This window comes from Dendrobium catenatum, unplaced genomic scaffold, assembly GCF_001605985.2.
Source record: "Dendrobium catenatum unplaced genomic scaffold, ASM160598v2 fragScaff_scaffold_1557, whole genome shotgun sequence".
Taxonomy (NCBI): Eukaryota; Viridiplantae; Streptophyta; class Magnoliopsida; order Asparagales; family Orchidaceae; genus Dendrobium; species Dendrobium catenatum.
Window position 1 is genome coordinate 6,466,799 of NW_021320019.1, and position 22,053 is coordinate 6,488,851.

Here is a 22,053-nt window from a genome sequence, read left to right on the forward strand (position 1 = left end):
ATATATATTTTTGCATTTATTGATAAAGTTAGGATTCCTTATAATGCCAAATATTTAATTATTTACTTTATGTATTGATTGTGACTAGCCCTATGAGTGATTGCTTTCATTACACAAATGTGTATGGGATTTCGTTTCTTTTATTGGATTTGCTTGGCATTTAGGACAAGCCTAATAGAAATTTTGAAGGGTGTTGAAAGCATTTATAGTGCTTTTCTTTTGCTTTGAATCATTGAATCCTTTCTGGGAATTGAATTAGGGTGTTTTGTAATTTAATACATTCGGGTTCTTTTATTAAGGCCTTTAGTAGTATAAATTTTGGCAGTATTAGGAAGTAGACATTTTTTTTCCTAAATATCTTTTGATCTCCATAACTCCAGTGTCTTTTTTTATTAATGTCCGATTTATTTCTGCTTTCTTCCTCATCGAACTACCTGCTAATCAATCATGACTGTTGACACAAAATGAGGACATGATACAATATGGATATAGGAGCGTAATAAAATAGTAAAAGGTTGATCAATGCTCGCAGATGAAACACAGGTAAAACCACAATCATAACAGACATGAGGGCATGATAAAATTGCAATATGGACATGTCATAACACAACACTTCATTCATGAACATAATATATTCTTTTATAAATTATTAATAGTACATGCTTAATCATCAAAGTACCTAATTCCAAAATCTTTTCAAGTAAAAAACTTGAAGTGCATGTAAATATCAACAAATCCAAATAAAAGTGTACACCTTTGGAAAGAACAACACAAAATATGAAATTCATGTATCACTAATTTAGTCAAACCAATTGGGTCGTCTCGTCTCCGTGATCATTTCGGAGACCATTTCTAATACTAGGGCTCGTATCAATAGGATATCATCATCAATCATATATTAGGGGGTTCTCAATAGGAATCAACCATCATCGAGACAAAATATAGCTTTCAAAGCTAGTTCAATCCGAAAAGAAATAATATAGGTCACCATCATTACGTGTGAAAGTATCGTTAGGGGCATGCCCTTTTGAAGTGCCAGTGCTTCATCATCATAATAACTACTTGTCAAATACTACAAATTGGTTGGCTCAATGAACTAATTTTAAATTTTCTTTTAGTATCTTGTCTTGGAAGATTAATGACATACCTTTTTAAGCCACATATCTTATAAGAGGAAGTTTTTTTTTTAGCATCATATTTAGAAACATTAGGAAATGAACCTGAACTGGAACCATATAGGGCCTCGTTGATTATTTATTTACTTGAGAATAAGATGCCAATCATCTGATGTTCGCACAAGTGTATAATGTCAAATGCATTAAACCTCTATAACATCAGAGATATTTATTTTGCAGCTGGATTATATATATGTATATTTTTTCAAATTTATTTTATAGTGATGAACAATTTCTAATTTAATTTCATTTCACATCGCGAACTCTTTATTTGCAACTAAAAAAGCTGTTTGTCTACTAATGCGTGCTGCCAGGTCGGGGTTTTGTTTTTTCCTATATATTTATTTTTTATGTAGATGTTGAAGTTTGGCTTATGAAGGTCCATTGATTTTGTTATTTAAAATCAACGGGTCACGTTGTGTAGCTTTCAAAGGGTGGGAAACTCATTTGGAGAGCGAGAGCTGTAGTAGGCTCGGCTTCTTTTTTCATCCTCTAATTTGTTGTATTCATTTTTTTTACTCATTTGTTAAATCATATGGGAGATAATATTTTATTTAACATGAGATAATTAATTATTGTTGTAATGCACGTTCAACGAGTTTTTTTTTTTTTTTTTAATTTCATTTTTTATAGCCAAAAGTTAAATAAAAAATAGTATTACAATTATTTTGTGCTTTATGAGGATGCTTGAGAATGGATCGGCTCGGGCTTAGATTTATTGATGTAATAAATATTTAAATCAAATAATAGTGATGTAATATTTATTTAATAATATTATATGTACTTTCAATTTTAAATGTAATATTATCTGTTTAAACTCATTAAATTAATTTAAATTATTTAAATGGTTCAGTTGAAGTAGACAATTTTTGACAAATTAGAGCAGGTTCGGTGACTTCTTGTGACCAAATGTGAAGATATCATATAGTTTAGATCATTATAAGTTTCATGCAAATTAAATTCGTTGACTAGTCTTGTCAGCAAATTTGAAGATATCATGAAGTTAAGATCATAATGAGTTTTATGCAAATTAAATATGCAATAGCTATTAGATTGCACTTGTATCAAAAGAAATTTAATAAAAATATTATTTAATTTTAGGGTTTAGATTATGTTTGGGATGGTTTTTTTATTATTTTTTAAATTAGTTTTTAAGATTTTACATGCTTTATTATTTGTCTTGAATGATGCTTTTGAAGTGAAGAAAAAGTTATGAAGACTTTAGATTAGGTGTTTAAAAATAGTTGTAAATAACATAAAAAATAAAGATAACTATCTAATTTTATTTAAAAAGCATACACTTGAAGTCAAAACATATCAAATAAATCAAGAAATTTTATTCATAAAATTATCTCATTCAAAAATTGAAAATTAAAATGCAAACCAACTTGTATTTATTCACATTACATGTCACAACCCAACCCGGTAAAACATATAGAGTGGACATGTCATATCGTGTTGGTTTGCTATAAGCAAACCTGGGAACTAAGTTTTGGAAACATTTTAGAAATTTTGTCCAAATTTTAACTTAAAACAACAATAATCACAAAGTTACTAATAACATTGAGTGTATAAAAAATAAAATACAAAATTATGTTTTTCATTTCATCATCAAAATGAATATACAATTAAAGCATATGGTTATATACTGGGCTACCAAACATAATAATAAAATTAACTAGCCCTAATTATATCTCAAAAAAAAGGGTAATAACTTTACAAACTCATATCAGATCTTGACATTGCTCAACTGAAACATAAAACGAAGCAACTATGAGCCATTACAGCTTAGCATGTTACATTTACTAATTTAAATTTTTTAAAAAATATATTATTAAGCATTTAACTAAGTGTTAAATGTATTTGAATAAATTACTATGCTGAGTAGAATAATATTTATAATTATCAATAATTTAAACAATGGTATTTAAAAAATAAATAAAAAAGCACTTCATATAAGACAAATTAAAAGAATTCTGATAACTTAATGTGCATTTAATATTAGAACATGCTTGTAGACCCTATGATATATATTTAGCACTGGAACTAAGCTTCCACTATTCACCCCACAAATCCTCAAAATCACATAATTCAATCATATAATTATATAATTCATTGCTTCGTAGTAACTAAAATATAAATGAACTTGGTTTAGAATTTTTCCAAATGCTATAATGGTAGGCAAAATAATACACTATTATACATAAATTAACTATTTTAGAGTGTAACCAAATTATTAGAGATTAGGCAAAACATTATTTAAAAACTTTAATTGTACTACGATATTATTTTTTAGAGTTAGGATGATTTTCTAATGAATTAAAATTGTGAAATTCCTAAATCCTGCAGTGTAAAATTTTCAAAAAAAAAAAAAAAAAATCTAAATGCAAAATCATTTCTTCAATAGCATATAAAAGGTTACGTAATAAAGGTTTTACAGATAACAAGTTATCACTATTTTTTGCTAATAAAATTATAAAATTAATCAGAAAATTAAGAAAATCTCATTGTTTTTAAAAAATGAGATTAATAAAATGTCACCTAAATCGAAGTTGCTGGAAATTAATAAAATTCTTTCTCCAGCATGCATATCTACCTTAGAATAAAATGAATGGGATTTTTGTGAAAAATGATAATTTATTATTAAAATTCGGCCAAACATCGACGTTCCCTATGACATTTTTTATTACGCTCCCTTAAAGAACCACATCGTTGCAACTTCACCACAACACCGATGCGCTAATTTATTTTCCAATTTTCTTAATAATATCCACCAACCCTAGCGTCAGGGCATTCTAGGGAAATTATTCAAACTTTTTCAAACATGTGAACAGACTCCTATGACCCATTCAGAACACATATAGACTCTCACATGCATACAAAATTATTCTCAAGCACATGTAGAAGGGTTCAATGCAAAAAATTTAATGGATTATTTTGAATATGTTGATTTGAATCCCTGGTGATTTGAATCCTTAAGATAATTTAGTATACAATCAAAAATAAGTTATATATGTAATGATTTGAATCCCCAAAATTAAATTAATTTTTATCATAATAACCCAAAATATTAAACTTGAGTGTTAAAGATTACATATTTTCTCACGAATTATTAAAAAAGAAGGCGCGACAGCGAGCGCGATAAAAAAAAGAAGTAAAGCCCGCCGTCCTCTCCGCCCAACAATAGCGCAAAACTTTCGAAAATTCCCGCCGCTTCTATCGACTATAATTGTTCCCTCCCCTCCTCCCGCTACTATTAACACCCATTTACGACTAGCTGCTTCTTCTTCCTTCTTTTTTCTTCTTCTTCGACGCCTATTCTCTCTCGCCGCTGCTATGGCGAAGCAAGGCAGAGCCAAGAAACAAAACAAGTTGGGCACAGGAATAATCACTCCAATGCAGGTTGCTTTCATTGTCGACTGTTATCTGTCCGACAACAACTATTCCTCGACCCTATCCTCCTTCAGATCTGAGGCCTCCGATCTCCTCCCGAGAACACATAGAAATGAGGTTAGGATTTCTCGAACCCCTCTTCTTCTTTACCTCGTCGTTAATACTTCTGTTCTCTTGTTATTCTGACACTGGTGACATGAGCAGGTGCCCGAGGGGTTGATGGGATTGGACCGAATACTTGACGAGTACATCCGCCTCAGGGCACAGAGACTGGCCATGGATCGAGAGAAGCAGAAGGTTGAGGCGGTAATGAAGGGCATGCAGGATTTGATACGGGTTTACCATTCTGAGACCGGGGAAGACGTATCTGTGCCTATTGCAACGAATCCTCCGCAGATCATGCCTTCTCCGACCGTTCCATTCTTTTGTGGACCGAACCCTCTAAATTCCTCTCATCCAAGTAATCCACTTTCTTTTGTTATGTAAATTGCTTTAAGAGTTACGTTACTTATTAAAGTAGGGTTAAAAGGAGACTGGACCTTTTTTTTTTGTGTGCTTCTGTTGATAATTTGGAGAATACAGATATCTATCCCCCAAATAATCATATATTTCTCTCTTTTTTAAAATAGAATATTAGCAATTATGAAATATAAGCAAGAGCAAAATCCTATATGATTATCTGTTAGCTATTCATCATGTTATAGCATATCTTTATAGAGTAATGGATCATTGGCAAATTGCATTTTTTTAAAAATTTCCATCGTGTTTTTTTTTTTAACCCTAATCATTATAGAAAACCCTAAAATTAAAGTTTAATTAAAAATATTTTAATAAAATGCAAAAAAAAAAAAAAAAAAAAAAAAAAAAAATTAATTAAAAATATTTTAAAAAAATAAAAAAAAAAAAAAAAAAACTTAAACAAAGAAAATAAAAGAAATTAGGTTTAGGGAGGAGAAATTTGACTTATTATTGGCAAGAAGAGATGTGATGGAGGATAACTTATTAAAGAGTTGAGGATGGTGGTGATATTGTAATAGTTAATTGGGTTTTAAGAATATATTTAATCTATTTCTTTTTAAATATCTTAATCTTAAGCCTTGAGGTGTTCACCTCTTCCTTAGAGCATAGAGGGTCAATTAGCCATGTTAGGCATGCACCTCATCATGAATTCTGCTAAAATGTATTAAAGCATGCTCTTTATTTTGCAATTTTAAGCTTAATGTACTAAATGCTTTAGAATAAATATATTTTATTTTTATTTGAAGCCCCACAAGCTAATGTAAAAAATACCTTACTTTTGTTTTTTAAATATCTACTTAAAAATAGAAATGGATGATGGATAATTAAGTAAAAAAATCTATTATAATTTGATAACAAATGACATTAGATATGCTTATGTTTGATTCGTGCATTATCTAGTTTAAATTGTTAAGAAAAAGTACTTAGTTTTGATCTAGAAAAATTTATTTGGATTGAATATGATGAGGCATAAAGTAATAATGCAAAGTAGACATCACCATAGAAGAATATAAGATCAAACATAGGAGAGGAGAGGGGATGAATCTAATAAAAAGTATTAAATGGTGTCACAATAATGACTCAATTAAGCCTTTTCAAAATTTTATTTCATCTAATCTCTTATTATACAATAAGGATATTCTTTAAACCTTTTTAAATTTGAGTCTATATAATCTCTTTTCCTTTTCTTTTATTGCTTTCAAAAAAAGTAATAATAATAATAATAATAATAATAATAATAATAATAACCCCTCTAAAATTTCATTGTTTCTTCTAAGTCTCAAGAAAGCTCTATTTTCATTCATATACATGTCAAAGCAAACATATAATAATCTTTATAGTAAAGTCCAAAGGTGGTTATTTGAAATTAAAATTCTGTTCAATTTGTGATATATAATTATCATCACTAATAAATTATTTAGTTTAATTTAAAAACTATATTTTATATTAAATATAAATAGTTTTTTTATTATCCTATCAAATTTCTTATTTGAAATCTTAGTTTTTTCTAATTTATTTTTTACTTTTTAATATTGTTAAGATTCTTGAGGAAGCGAAACTTTTCTTGAGCCTTCTTGGAAGAAATAGAGAGGGGTAGGGAAGAGAGAGGAAGAGCAACTCACAAGAATTCTACTCTTTTATGAATGAGCTATTACAAGAGGGATACACATTGTTACATCCTATACATTTTATATATAAGAATTAGACATTATTTTGGTGCTTTGTGGAACATCGTAAGTAAAACTGGATAAATACATTTCAAGTACAAAATTTGAAGGAAATATTATTATTAATATTAGCTTGTTACTTGGTGACCTAGTAGAATATGAGCTAGTTAGCCTAAATCGTCTTTGAATAAACTTGATTTTCACTCTTACAAAGATTTTGACTCTTAAAAAAGTATATCAAATCATCTTTTCTGTCCTCGTAGCCTAGCATGAATAAGTTTTTTCTGCAATTTGTTAGGATATCATTAAATATGATATTTTCATTATTTCATATTAATTTTAGGAACTCTTGATTATGGTGGTTTAGGAGCTTGAAAGAATTGTTCAATTTTTAGTTTGAAAATTTGAAATATTCTATGATTGTTATAGCATGAAATTTATTTGATGTGAAATAGCTTTTAGTTTATGGACTCAAAATTACTGAAGTGTCTTCCTTATTTAGAGAATTGAAGTTGTTAGATATTGGTCTAATTTTAGTTAGGATGTTTCTTAGGTTCATTTTATTTTGATAAACCTCTATATGTAGAGAGGTTGTAATAGGCTTAAGGCCAAGCCAAGCAATAATATTGAAGTTTAGTTTTTGCTCCCCTCCTCTCTCTCTCTCTCTCTCTCTCTCTCTCTCTCAAGAGGAGCAAGAAAATCTCTTCCTCCCCAAGAAATCTTAGCAAATTGGTATTAGAGCAAGGTGGAGTTAATCAAGGGAGCATGGATGTAGGATGTCAGATCAACATAGGAGATTGAATTGATTTGCTCGGGCGTAGAGGGAGGTGGATGAATGGAAGGCGTGATTTTGATCATGTGAGGTGGCTTGGTGGGCTATTTGTGTTGAAGAAATGAAGGCACGACAGAGCTTGTGCGGGGTTCATTTGGTCAGGCTTGGTGTTGCGATTGGGAGGCATTAAGTGGCTTGGTGTTGTGATTGGGAGGTGCAGCAAACAAAGCCAAGTGGGCATTGGACGTGCAATTCATGCGCGTGGTTTAGGCAAGCGCAGAGATTGCATAGCACGGGATTGGGCCAAGTTAGGGCAGCGGGTTGATTGCAGGCTGTGAGGAGTGGACGCGAGGCCAAATCTGACGCTGTGTGTGATTTGTGCGAGGAAGGCAGCCCCTGGGTCAACGAGTGTGCCTCACTGGCTCAAAATCGAAAGATGGTAGAGCTTGATTCAATGTTTTGGAGATTGGAGAAGGATATGAGGCCGCATTCATTCACTAATCGGGAGATGTGGAGGATTAAAAGGGAAGGTATTTCTTGGACTGTTATTTGCAAACAAGTGGAGCGGAGGTGTAGTTGAGCTTGAACTTTAGCAGTATGGGGCTTAAGAAGCTGACGGAGCAGTTCTTGAGTAAGTAGGAGAAGGAGAAGCTATTAACCATATGGTGGAGTCCTTTTCTTTGGCTATCCTTTATAAATAATAGGTGGATGAGATAAGGCAATTGGCGGGGAAGATTCACATGATTTTTTTTTGTGGATAGTTGTTTTTTTTTATTTATTAGATCAAGGTGTAAATTGTTAGATATTGGTCCAATTTTAGTTAGGATGTTTCTTAGGTTCATTTTATTCGATTAAGCCTCTATGTATAAAGAGGCCTTAATAGGCTTAAGGCCAAGCCAACAATATTATTGAAGTTTAGTTTTGGCTCCCCCCCCTCTCTCTCTCTCTCTCTCTCTCTCTCTCTCTCTCTCAAGAAGAGCAGTATGCTCTTTTCCTCCCCAGGAAATGCCAACATTAGTGGGCCAATAAAGCATATTAGATTAGTTTTTAGTGTGAAATATAGCGATAAAAAGAAAGGAAGCTTGTATAACTTCCATAGTTGCCAAACTTGGTTCATAGCACCTTGTTATTCTTTCCCTTCATATGCCCTTTCTATGAATAATGTCCTTTCTATTCTCTGTCGTACGATTAATTTGGACATCAGTTAATTTATTGTATTAAACTGACCTAAACATGTACAGAAATGTGAAGTATTACTCGGATATTTCTTTTATTACAGCAGACTTAACCTTTTCTTTGAAATTTGCCTATTTATTCTTGTATTTTCTATCAACTCGCAGGCAATATGATGCCTGGACCTCCTATTAGAAACAATTCAAAATCACCTTTGTTGCCACCGAAGGCTGGTGAAGCTAGGTTTTCCACCCCTACATATATTCAGTCCTCCACTAAGAGGAAGGCTTCAAAATCTATTGCTAAAGACCCTCCATCTCCGAAGAGGCTATGCACTCAGTCATCTAGTGTGCCAAATATTGTAAAAGGTAGTATTTGTCCTAATTTTCTAACTGCCACAAGTTGGTTTACAAATTGTCTTCAATGAAAACCATTTGTATAAAAGTTTTAATGCTTTTATTTTAGGAGTTGGATTATGCTCACAAGAAACTTCCACAAGCAATATTGCTGGCTGTAACAAAGAGAAACGCCCAGTTGTTCTGTCAGCGTCTGATGATAATTCAGCCATTCAGCCTTCAGTTCAAGGTTCTTCTGTTGCTAAGAAATTGTTCAGGCATCCAGAGGGGTTTCAACCAAATGGTTCTTCTCCTAAGACTCCGCCTCAGGCATTCACCTCTCAGATGGAAAATTCTCTTTCTCCATTGGAGAACTCAGTTTTAAATGCTGCTGATAATAATTGCTTCCCTAATGTCACCTCATCTAGCTGTTCTTTGATATCTTCCGAAACAATCATTATCAGCCCTCTGAAACACAAAGGTTACTATGCTGTCGAAAGGAGCTATCAGGTCACCTGTTCTCCTATTAAAACATGCGCAACTAAGCTTGGAAAAAGAGAGCATGTTAAAAGCAGACTTGATTTTGACAAGGCTGATGCTTTCGAGAGCATGGAGAAACCTTTCGCAGTTGATAATTCTACTTCTCCTTCTGATGCTGAAACATCTGTTGGTCTTGATTTTGACCTACCTGATTTTGAAATTTTTGATGGGGATTTCTTATCCGGGCTTTTAGTTGATATTGGTGATCAGAACGAAGGCCTTTCTGGTTGCCATACTGAGAACACTTGCTTCCTTGCTGGGTAAAGCTCTCTCTCTCTCTCTCTCTTTATTCTCTAACTCTGCCGTCGTCGTATAGACTAAATTGCTTTCACCATGAAAATACAGGGCTGAGGAATGTGAGGGTTATTTAAATACTTCTGATTACTCTATATCAGCAACCGCAGGTGCAAGCGCTGAGTGTATCGGATTGCAAGGTTACACAACAATTCTTGAACTAATCGGCTATTCTAATGTTTTCCTATTGCTTTTATTACTCAAGTATGCTAAATATGTTCTCTAATCAAATTTTGGCGTTTAGGAAGTTCTGACGGCGTGACTCCTGTAGAAAGAAAGTAGCAGGATGAATCAAGATTACTAGTCCCGGTAAGTCATTGTTAGTTCTTTATCTTATTTACACCCTATGGGTTTATCAGGTTTTAGAGAAGGATTTAGCCGAAGACCATGAAAGCAAATTACAATATTGTTGGTCATGATGTATGATATATGTCAAAGATGGCCTTTTTTTTTTTTTTTTTGGCAAATAAATTATTTTCGGGATATTTGAGACTTTTTTGTTCTTTATGATTGTTTAAATTAAGGGTATCCATAATAGACATTCTAATACTTATCATTATTTTGAATTTCTAAATCCTTTACTCTATTGGAAGATAATATTTGATATTGGAGTTTACATTGATTAGGTTGCAGTCTAAAATTGTCTGTTTGATTGCTTTTCTGTTTTGCAGTTAAGAAGAGAGCGTTGTGGTAATGTGAATGAAGAACATAGATCAATCACTGACAGGTTATAAATTCAATCTTAGACCGACTGTTGCGGTTTCAATTATGAACTGCCTCATCAAAGTTTCTAACCTTAAATATATTGTTGGCTTTGCACTTTCAATTTCATTAATCATCCATAGTTGATCTGGCTGCCCTTAGTTTGTATAGGCAAAAGAAGCTAATAAAGCTAATTTCCATCGCCTAAAGCTGTTGCAGCTTATCCCTAAATCCTAAAGCGAAGCAAAACAGGTCAATATTTATTTTGTTCTATGTGATGTGATGTGATGTAGGCCCCTAAGACTTAATCTAACCTCTTTGTTCAAATTGAACATCAAAAATCTTTTATTTTTTACGTCAGTTTTATTTGACTATATACTTGTGTGGATACATGTTGGTGTTAAAATAATTATGACTTTAAAGTAATAAGAATAGATTGGATTTGTTTAAGGTTTTGTTTTTGTTTGGGATAGTTTTTTATTATTTTTTAAAGTAAATTTTTAGTATAAAAATAAGCAGTAAAAAAATAGTCTTAAATAAAACTTAAAACTTGTTTCAGCTTGCCTAGGGGGTATCAAATGGGTCATCCATTAAGGCACGCTTGTCATACATTTTGTGGACTTAAGGTTCATTTGGGATAGTTTTTTTATTACTTAAATTAGCTTTTTAGTAAAAAATAAATGTACTAAAAGGCTTCTTTAAAAAGTAGTAAGAAATTTATTTTAAATGACACCTTAAGAGGTGATTTCATTGCTGCTCAATGAGGCCTGTTTAAGCCCATATGCTATATATGCATACAAATTACACTTCATTTTGTTAATTAAATGAAATCTAATTTAGAGAAATTTCTGGGACCAAATATTGTTTTTATGTCGTCATTTTTTATTTGTACCTTGCAAAATATGTGAGAGGGATGAATAATTTCAAAGATTTATAAGATAATTGCTTCTTCATTGGGCATTATGCCATTATTCAAGTTAACTATTTCACTTACAAAATAGAAATTTGACTGATGATATCTTCAATAATATTAATATTAGAAGCTATTAAATTTCTTTTCATTCTTTATTATAAATATTCTTATTTTTCAACAATTCTCGCCATCCAAATATTTTTTAAAAAAATATATCTGAGATCATACTATCTTATTGCCTTTCTTAATTCATTATGTAATATTAAGCATATAATTAATTTGATAAGATTTGATTATTTTTCCAACCCCATTCAATAAATAAACCTGTGCAGTAATTTATAAATCTAGTTTCTACAAAAATAAAAAATAAAAAGAAAATTCTACAAACATAGTTCCACAAGCTTCCTAGTATAACTTGCAACATAATTTATATAGTATTTTAATAATGCAATAATAGTTTTACTTATACTATTATAGACGAGTAATCAGAATTAATTTTAAGTATTAGTTAACCATCCAATATTAACCTTTCATATAATAATTATCAAAAAATATATAATATTTCAAGCAAAATATACATGATTTAAAATATTAATAAATATTCTTTCCTATAAAATCACAGATTTTCTAATACTTATTTGTTTCATATATTGTTATGTTAGGAATTTAAAAGTTATTTGAATATTTACTAATTTTTCATGACTTGGAATATCTAGACCCAAGTATACTTGTAGTGGAATAGGGTGGAAGCTTTAAATAACTGTTTTATAAGAAATGCTTAGATTTGGTATAAAGAAGTATTAGAAAATAATATTGATATGTCACCAAAAATTGTATTGATTGAGCTTGAAAATCTTGAGGCATATTTAAGTTGGAAGCTTTTAAAATTAAATTTGGGATCATTCAAACTCTAAATTTAGTAAATTTATAGTTAAATTGAATGTCTTAAAAAATGAACCAAACAACATAAAAATTAATCCAATTTAAGTTCAAATAAGTTCAAATCAAGTGGCTGAAGTGCATTTAGAAGGTTCAAAGTATAAATTGAATGATTAAATGATATTTAAATATAATATTTGTATGGTTAAATTGACCATCTCAATGAGATGAATCCAACTTCGAGATTAAAATTGTTTAATAATTTAAGTTCAAATAAGTTCAAATCAAGTGGCTGAAGTGCATTTAGAAGGTTCAAAGTATAAATTGAATGATTAAATGATATTTAAATATAATATTTGTTATGGTTAAATTGACCATCTCAATGAGATGAATCCAACGAGATTAAAATCGTTTAATTTTGACATTATTAAAAGATATTTAAATGCTTGATGATCGTTTTATGATCAAATAAATTAATATGGGTTGTTTGATAGAGCTCTTTGAATTTGCTTTAAATATTCTTCATATTTACAGGACATGGTACTCTCAAAATTTATAAATAAATCTCTTCTTACCGCATGAAGAAATTATTATATGTGGAGTTCAAATGTTTTTTTTAGGGGATATGCGGAGTTCAAATGTAGAGCTATGTTCAAACTCCAATTAAATGATAATGTGTGGCTATTATATACTATGTATTTTATGTATTAGCTAGTACACACTATATACTATAATACTAATTATGTAATAGTTGTGTATTGGTGTATTCTAGTTGTGTATTGATGTGAATTAATTGTGTATTAGTGTGTACTAATTATGTACTATATAGTACACATCATGTACTAGTTAATACACACCAATATAAAGCTATTCATTTGATTGGAATATGGATGTAGCTTTATGTTTAGACTTCGCACATAATAATTTCTCTCCCACATAAAGGGGGGCTTGAATTTTGCAAGTTTGGACCTTTGGTTGGATATGAGAAATATATTTTGGAGGTTTCAAAGCTATTTTTCTATTGCCGCAAATGTTCTAGAATGCAATAAATATGATCTGTCCTTCTGAAAAAAAGATTGTTATAATATCATACATACTTCCATATAAAAGATGATTAATAAATACATAAATTTCTATCAAGTTAATTTTTATTAATTCCATAATGATTCTAGGTTTAAATTCTGTCATTTTGCCAAACAACAATTAAATAAATGCTTGCATATGAATTTGGCTAGCAACATTTTGATTTTCTATGGAGAAAATTAGTCTTTCTAAGCATCTTACAATAAATGTACCATAATTGTAAGAAAGTTAATAATAAATAAATCAAATTATCAACCAAACATATGCTTCAAATTTTTCTTCTTATCCCATTTCTTTCTCATTCTTTTCTTTTTCCTTTTCCTTTTTATTCATTAGCTGAAATTATCAACCAGCAGCTCTCATTTCCTTCCCCTTCCTCCCTTTCTTACTTCGGCTCAAATAAATGCTACCCCTTTTATTTAGTTAGATGTTAAAACAGCCGAATAATGTATCTAAGTGCAAATTAATTAGTTAGATGTTAACGTTAATTAACTTAAACACGTCAAAAGTCGATAAATTTTGAATTAGCAATTATGGTACATTATGAGCATTGGTTTTCTATGATTAATGAGTTCCATTGATTTAATTTTGAAGGTGAATATCGGATATAAATTATAAAAAATGGTCGCTTTTTTATTTTCTTAATTCAACTTCTCCAAAGTAATGGCAATCATGATTTTGTTTTTTGGTGGTCAATATTCCCGTAATTAAATTCGGACGGGGAAAGCACTAAGGAAGATGCGGAGAAATATCGTTGTAATTCTGTTTGCTTTCTTTTAAACGATTCAAATCTTCTAGAATTTAAGAAGTGAACCCCAATTCTTCCTCTTTTTCTTCTAATCTAATTATTAAAATTATTCCTGATCAGAATATTTCGCTACAAATTTAATTTTGATAGATTGTAGATTTACTTTAAGATTATTGTAATAGAAACTTTTATGAATTGCTCATATATTATGTTAATCTCTAAATTTTTTTTTTTTTTTAAGAAGATGAATTAGGTGAAAAGATCACAACTAAAATTTGATGAGAATAAATTTTTAAGTTGCTTTATTTATTTTGAAATGAGAAAAATAATGACTAGTTGATCAAATATTATGGTACATTAATCTTAAAATAAATCTATTAATTCTGAAATTCATTTTTTGTTGATAAAATTTTTTTCATTTAAATGAAATATTTGTTTAGACTTTAGACCGGGTTTTAAAAGTTCCAAATTGGAGACGCGTCCTTAAAGCCCCATTTTGCCCATCGACCAACTCTATTACGATTCCTATTAGCTCGTCAACATCTAATCTCTTTTTATTTATATAATTAATAAATGTGAGTAAATGATGAGATGCCAGATGGCCGTCTTTAAGGAATTGAACCTCTATATTAGTCAATATCGGCGCATTATTTACCTGTTTACTTTAATATTAATAATTTTTTTTAAGAAATCATGTTTTGACTCATTCAGATGAACATGAAAAAGAAATGTAGAATTTCGATCAATGACATATAGCCTGTCATATAAAATGTTTTTTTTTTTATTATTATTAATCAAGTTTAACAGGGTCTTAATGTATCGCATAAGTTATAATTTTGTAAAGAACATTAATGATTCATTCAACAAACTTGTATGAGACGGCAACTGTCAAAAGCTCCTACTTTTGAGTCAAAACATGTACAATGAGACTTACTAAAATCCTCTATATAAACCCCCCTAACCTTCTTCTAATTACCCAAAGACAAATAGGCAGCCATAAAACCTCAAATTAGAAGAAAGAAGAAGAGGAAACAGCAATGGCATCTTACATAATCCCGATAGCTCTTCTCCTCTCTCTCACCCTTCTCCTCCCAACTTCCTCTCTCGGTAGGTATCGCATTCATACGAACTGCTATTTCAATTCTCATCACAAACCCTAAACTTGTATTTCTTAATTTATTGATTTACAAAATTGATGCGCAGCTGCTGATGTGATCTGTGAGAAATTGCCCCAAAATCTCTGCTCCTTGTCGATATCTTCCACGGGTAAACGATGCCTGCTCGAGAGGTATAGAAAGAGCGGCGAATCGACGACCGAGTATTATTGCAAGACTTCCGAGGTGGAGGTCGAAAGAGTTTCAGGGTGGATTGAGACTGATGAGTGTGTGAAGGCTTGCGGTGTGGATCGAATGGCCATCGGAATCTCTTCCGACTCTCTTCTTGATTCTCAATTTACTGCTAAGCTTTGCTCGCCGGCGTGTTATCAGAGTTGCCCGAATGTGATCGATCTCTATTTCAATCTTGCCGCCGGGGAAGGTAATTCAATATTAAACCATTTGATTTGTGGTTTTTGTCTTTTTTAAGAGGGCTTTTCATTTTCTTTTTAGGCAGCGTTGGCGGAAATAGTGATTATGATATTTTATTGACAGTAATATATGCTAAAAATTTTCTTATGCGGATTTTGGTTTTTTATTTTTTGTATATTTTACTATGGATTTATTTATTTTATGATAAAATTCAAATAAGAATTTATTTTATTTTTGGAGGCCTTACTCTTTAATTCCTAATGAATTATTGATTTTGCAATATGATTTAAACGCGTAAAATATAAAATACTATAAATCAAAGCTACTAATTAGCTTTTTAGTATATTTAATGATTAATAAAAGACTGGCTAATTACTAATTTCTGAAAAATGTCATTTAATCATTCAGTGTCTGTTTTGTATTTTCCATTGTCTTATTATGTAGCATACTGTGATAGATTTTTATAAATAAGCAAACAGAGACAGAATTCGAATCTAATTCCGATCGAAGCCAACTTCAATTTTTTTTTTATTTTTTTTTTTAATTCAATGTTTGAAACTCGCTACTGCAAGTTTGATATATTCTTCCCGTGTTGATCACAAAAGCCTAAACCCTATTAAATATACTATGTATACTAATTGTTTAGAATCGTAAATGACGAGCCTCCTTTTCTTTTGTTCAGGTGTTTTCCTTCCCGACTTATGCGAGACCCGTCGATCCAACACTCACCGGTCCATGGTGGAGCTCGTGAGCTCCGGCTCAGTCAGCCCAGTTTCCGGGGACGCTGCCCCTTCTCCTGCTCCTTGAGCTTAATGATCACAACTTCAACAGTCAGTAAACGTCATTGGATTTATTTTTTGTATTAGTTTCTCTACTTGCGGCAATGAAATTTATATCATTTCTATTATAGAAATACTTAACAAGCATGGATGCAAAAGTGTTAGACAGAGGGATTTTGTGTACGTCGTATGTAAATTTATTATTTGTATGAATTTTTATGAAGATCTTATAATGGTTTTAATTTTCTTCAACATTGATCTCCCTCAAGCTGGGCTATATAAACGTTATGACTGAACAGACGTCGACTGAGAATTTTGCACCTCATATTGGCCATTGATCCTCTTAAATATATATAAACTTTTTACCATTACCAAAAGTCATGGCCTAAGATCATATAAATATCTATATATATATTCCATTAAGAGGCTAGGTTGGTATGAAAGACACATACGGAGCACTTTAGTTTGAACAGATTTAACTTTTGACTATATATGATCCCACTTAATTTAGGCTCAAAGTTTGGCATGGCATGAATCATGATTAAATACGATATATTGCAACGTAAAGGCTTATGCTTATGAATAATAAGGGCCAACCATACAACTTATTATTGTCTATCAATTTATTTTTTGTATGCAAAATGTTCTAGAATATTCATTTTTTCAATTAATAAAAATTTATATATTTGTCATTGCAAAATAATTGGATGACTAATTTATCTCTAAATAGCTAGATCAACCAATCAAAGCCAAGGGCTACTAAGACATTTGAGAAGAAACACCATTTGTGATACATTAATATATGACAGTTCCATGGTGATGATCCAAGAAGAAATGGTCAAATGATAATTAATGGTCAAATGATGATTAAACATCTATGATCTATGCCTTTTTTTTAGCTTAATATATTGATGTTTGGAATCAATATGTGGGTGTGTTTGCGTCCATCATTTCATAGCGGTTGTTGTTAGAAAGGCATAAGTGTCCCAATAAAATTGAATTCAGCAACTATGATCTATTACAATCTTGGTCAACCACTTGTTGATCGTTTTATACTAAGGTTGGACTTTTTTAGAGTTGTTTTCATGAAGCAATCTTCTTGGTGATACTCTTACACAATTTAAAGCTCGTTTTATTTCTAAATAAAATTTTGAACTGTAATTAACTATCAATTTATTCCTCCTTTTGTTTGCAATGAGATTTATATGTGACAACAATTTTATTTTGAATATAATATTTTGAAACTGCAAAATACATATCGCTTCAAGGAAGTACGGAATTATTACTTACACTACTAATATTAAATATCATGAAAGGTTATGTAAGCATTTATTGATTTTCAATTGATGGGACTAATGATCTTAATGAAACAGGACAATCCATGAAAGAAAATACATAAAATTTATTTTCATAAAAAAAATCAATTATTGTTGCCTTTGGCGTACATAATAACATGCTTTCATTTAATTAAACAAAACTTAATTTACCTTCCCATTTTCTCTCTCCCCTCTCTCTCTCTCTCTCTTGAAATCACTTCAACAACTAGGCAAGTCAGGCGGCGGCGGAGGAAGACTCTTCGGCGGCGAAGGACCGTCGTTAACTTCAAAAGCCATCGCCATCCCCAAAGACAGGTGGATGTCTAAGTGGCAATGCATGAGCCACATCCCTGCTTAATTAATCCCATAATTACAATCGACATTTTACTAATTAATTAATCATGAATAATGTTTATATTAATATTAATAAAATTAATTATGTACCTGGATTATTCCCTATGAATCTAATGACCGCCCACCCTCCAGCTGGAATCGCAACTGTGTTTCTCACCTGCATAATAAATTGGTGGAATCAAATTTAATGCTGTGATAGGTTTGAAGACATTGAAAGAGAAAAAATAAAAGTGTGGGGAGGAAGCGGACTAGGGGATTGAGAAGATTGTAGGTCGGCGCCGCGGCGGAGGCGTTGAAGTTCCCAATCCCCTGCGCGAGGACGAAGAAATTAAAACCATGAAGATGAATGGGGTGGCTCTCCGTCCCCAAAACCGCCGTGTTCTGCAATATCACCTCCACCGTCGCGTTGTACCTTACCCTCTTCACCTTCGTTCCTTTCTTCACCACTAAAACCGAAGGATTCAATCTCTCTTTCACGTTCGTGAAATCAAATTCCACCGTCGGCCGCGCAGGAAAGTCCTCCGTATAGACGCCGCCGCTGCCGCCGCGGTCAAATCTCGCCTCCAAAAGAGACGTCTTTTCGGGTAACTGAAACGAAATGTTGTTCATACTGGCAGCCAGGCACATGGGCCGGTCTGGGCCGCAAGGGACCAGCCCGAGGCCAAATGTAACAAACAAGTTCTAATCTACTTCAAGACGAACGGTGGGCCGGCCAAGCCCGATTAGCCCGGTGAGATTCGTGTAGAACCCGTAGGCGGTGGGGATGTCATTGAATGCTGGGAGGGATGGCATCATCGGCGGCGAAGACGTGGTGGTTGAATAATGGAGGAGAGCTGTGGTGGTGGAGTTGTTGAAGATGAAGGAGGCGGAGGAGGGAGGGGTGCTGATGAAAGGGCGGGCGGCGAGGTAGTAGTCTCCGGCCGGAACGGCGTCGGCGAGGAGAAGTAATCCTAAGTTTGGCCGGGAGCGAGGAGGATAACTCCGGCGGAGTGTGGGGTAGTGTAGGATGCATCGACGGCTACAACGGTGAAGGAGTGACCGGCAGCTCTGATGAAGAACTGGTGGCTGAGGGCGGCGTTGATGAGGCGGAAGAGGTATAGTTTTCCCTGCTCCAACTCCACCTTATACGTGTCTATCAATTAAGAAAAGAAAAAAAAAAGTTTTTAGAAAGATTGATATTTTCCAATTCATCTCTTTATTCATGTGTTTGATTGAATCAATGTAATTAATTTGAAATAAGCTATCTAGTACGAAGGAGGTTTAATGAGGATGATATCGAAACATACTCTGCTGAGAACAGGGATATAGATGACCGGGCCTTCCATTGATGGTGAAAGCATCGGAAATATTGGGAACACCGCCGCCGGCGAGGGCCTCATTCTCCACATCCACTACATTCGCATCCCACCACTCTCCTGCAATCGATCGATATTATAACTATCAAATCAACATTAATTAATAAAAATTAATTAATTACTGACCAAGAATGATTGGCACTTCCTTGTAGGGCTCGGGGAAAGGGTAGGCTTTGGTGCCCTGTCTGGTTTAATAATGAGGGCGCCATAAACAGTGGCTCGAAGGAAAGAGATGCGCGCGTGCCACCAAAGCGTGCCTTCTTGCCCGACTACATTGAACCTGTAACTGTACTTATTCCCGGCTGCTATTGGGCATTGGGTTATGTAGCCCGGCCCATCGGCCCACCCACTCATCACCTGAAATATCCCGTGCCTGACGGCAATATTTCAATTAATTTATATAAAAACTTTCACTTAATTTGTTGCAAATGTAATTTACATATGGAAATGGAATACCAATGGACTGTGATGTTGTAAGGGGATTGGTTGACCAAGTGAACGACTATCGTGTCGCCGTCATGGGCACGTATCGTTGATGAAGCTGTAAGCAATGACGAGTCATGATGAAAAATAGTTGAAGAAAACGAGAAAAGAGTGGGAAAAAAATCATTAAAATTACGTTAAAAGTGTGCTCCACCACCGCAGCTTGAGCGGCTGAACTGCAAAGAGTCGACATGGAAAGAATGGCGACGAAGAAGATAGTACAGCGTTCCATCTCTAACTCTTCTAGCTAGCTAGCTGGATCGACAAGTATTGAAAAGACAACTACAAAGAATGATCATCCATGCACAGCTTATATTTATATAGGTCTTAATCTGAGGCTCTTAATCATTATTGCATGCATATATGTACTTTTTTATATACATTGCTAATTATATATTAATTAACTACAGATAATATATAGTGGTTAAATGAGAGAGGCTCGTCATGGTCGAGCGCATGGTTTCTAAAAATCATTAATATGTAACTAAAGTTTATTAAAAGCTTAATTATTCTACCTTCTCCACATATATATGCCACTTGCATATTTTAATTACAGTACTAATTAATAGATGGGACGGTTTACCTTCTGAATTAAGCTGTATTAATATATATTTATTCAACATACATTATGTAAACAAAAGCATGCATTAAAGACCTTCATATTTAGACTGCTCTATAGCTGCCACTTTTGTCGTCCACCCCCTCGACTGATCCTCATCACAATTCAAGACGTACCTTCATTAAAGTAATTCCCTTGTTGGCCAATTTCAAGGGGAGACCGACTACATATATATATATATATAGGGCTTGATATATATAACTTGTAGTAAGGATCGGAGGATCAAATTAATATCCTTCGGTATGCCTCAATTCAATCTAGTTCAATCATGTTCGACTCACTAGTTGTTCTTAGATAAGTGCTTAGATGCCAATAAGAACACTTAGTTCACACTCGATCGCCTACAAACCTAGCTCCTATAGTCTCTCTTTCTCTCTCTGTATAAACTCTCATGAAACCCCATGATTGTGATTATTGCCTTGTTCCAAATTCTCAACTGTAATTAATGAACATTATTTTATATTAACTCGTTATGGTGGATGTAAATCATAAGATTTAAATAAGTCTAAGAAGTCAATCTCTTAGACCAAAGGGAAAAGTTGATGATCAAGTGTCTACATGCAGAGGAATCGCCCTATTGAAGGAGATAATAATTATCTACGCTTGGATGGATTGGGACCCGAAAAACATTTTCATCCTATTTTGAAACTACAATATTATGTTCTCCCCGATGAAAAGGTACGTATTACTAAATTATGATATAGCTCAATTCTGATGGTTAATATAGTAATGATTATTTACACATGCTATTGAAGAGAGTATACTTTTCGTTAATTTCTTAGTTATTTGCCTTGCTTGACATAGTAGTAGCTGGAGGTAGCTCTGCATGAGATGTATATATACAAGCAGTAATACAATAGTGGGGGACTTTTCACTATTCTCATTTTACAACCACCGTTTCTTTGCTTGCCCTTAAAAACTTTTTTTTCATATGTATTAGCGGCTATGCGAGCTGATCTTGTGATGTAGGAACATCTTAGCTATTGTTAAGCCTAAGGACTAGCTTACCTTCATGCTCTAGATAGTTCTATTTTACTCTTTAAATAGATGGCTAATGTAAGGTTTTGAGCTCATTGAATGATAAAAACTCTTTTGAAGCTTTGAGAAAGCTCTCTTCTTCTTCCCTAGATTGGGAAACTCCTTGAAATCCTTCTTGCAGGTTTGATCTTCCGACGATCCACTACATCAGTTTGGTATCAGAGCCTGGAGCTTGTGAAGATCGATGGACTGCGGAAGAAGGTCGGCTGTCGACGACGATCGAAGCCGCAGAATAAGATTGGCGGTCGACGACGATCGACGCCAAGGAAGGTGGGCTGTCGACGATGCTCGAAGCCGGATCGCCTTCTATCAAGCTCAATCGAAGGAATCGCTCGATCGGGTAGACAGAAACCTTGATCGAATTAGAGAAAACCTTCGGGCAATAAGGAA

General features: G+C 32.9%; 2 protein-coding genes and 1 pseudogene across 2 annotated transcripts; 2 read left to right on the plus strand and 1 right to left on the minus strand.

Annotated features, from left to right (window-relative positions):
* LOC110102727 lies at window positions 1-10,971 on the plus strand. Its single transcript, XM_020831188.2, has 7 exons — window positions 1-4,685; window positions 4,773-5,028; window positions 8,867-9,067; window positions 9,165-9,834; window positions 9,920-10,008; window positions 10,113-10,177; window positions 10,540-10,971. The coding sequence occupies exons 1-6, from the start codon at window positions 4,512-4,514 to the stop codon at window positions 10,148-10,150; spliced, it is 1,428 nt and encodes a 475-aa protein (XP_020686847.1). The 5' UTR covers window positions 1-4,511; the 3' UTR covers window positions 10,151-10,177; window positions 10,540-10,971.
* Window positions 10,972-15,148: 4,177 nt separating this feature from the next.
* LOC110102740 lies at window positions 15,149-16,730 on the plus strand. Its single transcript, XM_020831199.2, has 3 exons — window positions 15,149-15,300; window positions 15,397-15,729; window positions 16,402-16,730. Exons 1-3 carry the CDS (start codon window positions 15,231-15,233, stop codon window positions 16,524-16,526), a joined length of 528 nt encoding a protein of 175 aa, XP_020686858.1. The 5' UTR covers window positions 15,149-15,230; the 3' UTR covers window positions 16,527-16,730.
* Window positions 16,731-17,875: 1,145 nt separating this feature from the next.
* Window positions 17,876-22,053, minus strand: part of LOC110102731 — an 8,298-nt pseudogene continuing 4,120 nt past the window's right edge.

Bases quoted from the DNA above. Each gene is read 5' to 3' on its own strand.
- LOC110102740 (XM_020831199.2), top strand. From the start codon at position 15,231: ATGGCATCTTACATAATCCCGATAGCTCTTCTCCTCTCTCTCACCCTT. The intron at 15,301-15,396 runs GTAGGTATCGCA...ATTGATGCGCAG, and splicing joins CCTCCCAACTTCCTCTCTCG to CTGCTGATGTGATCTGTGAG. The intron at 15,730-16,401 runs GTAATTCAATAT...TCTTTTGTTCAG, and splicing joins CAATCTTGCCGCCGGGGAAG to GTGTTTTCCTTCCCGACTTA.
- LOC110102727 (XM_020831188.2), top strand. From the start codon at position 4,512: ATGGCGAAGCAAGGCAGAGCCAAGAAACAAAACAAGTTGGGCACAGGA. The intron at 4,686-4,772 runs GTTAGGATTTCT...TGACATGAGCAG, and splicing joins CGAGAACACATAGAAATGAG to GTGCCCGAGGGGTTGATGGG. The intron at 10,009-10,112 runs GTTACACAACAA...TTTGGCGTTTAG, and splicing joins TGAGTGTATCGGATTGCAAG to GAAGTTCTGACGGCGTGACT.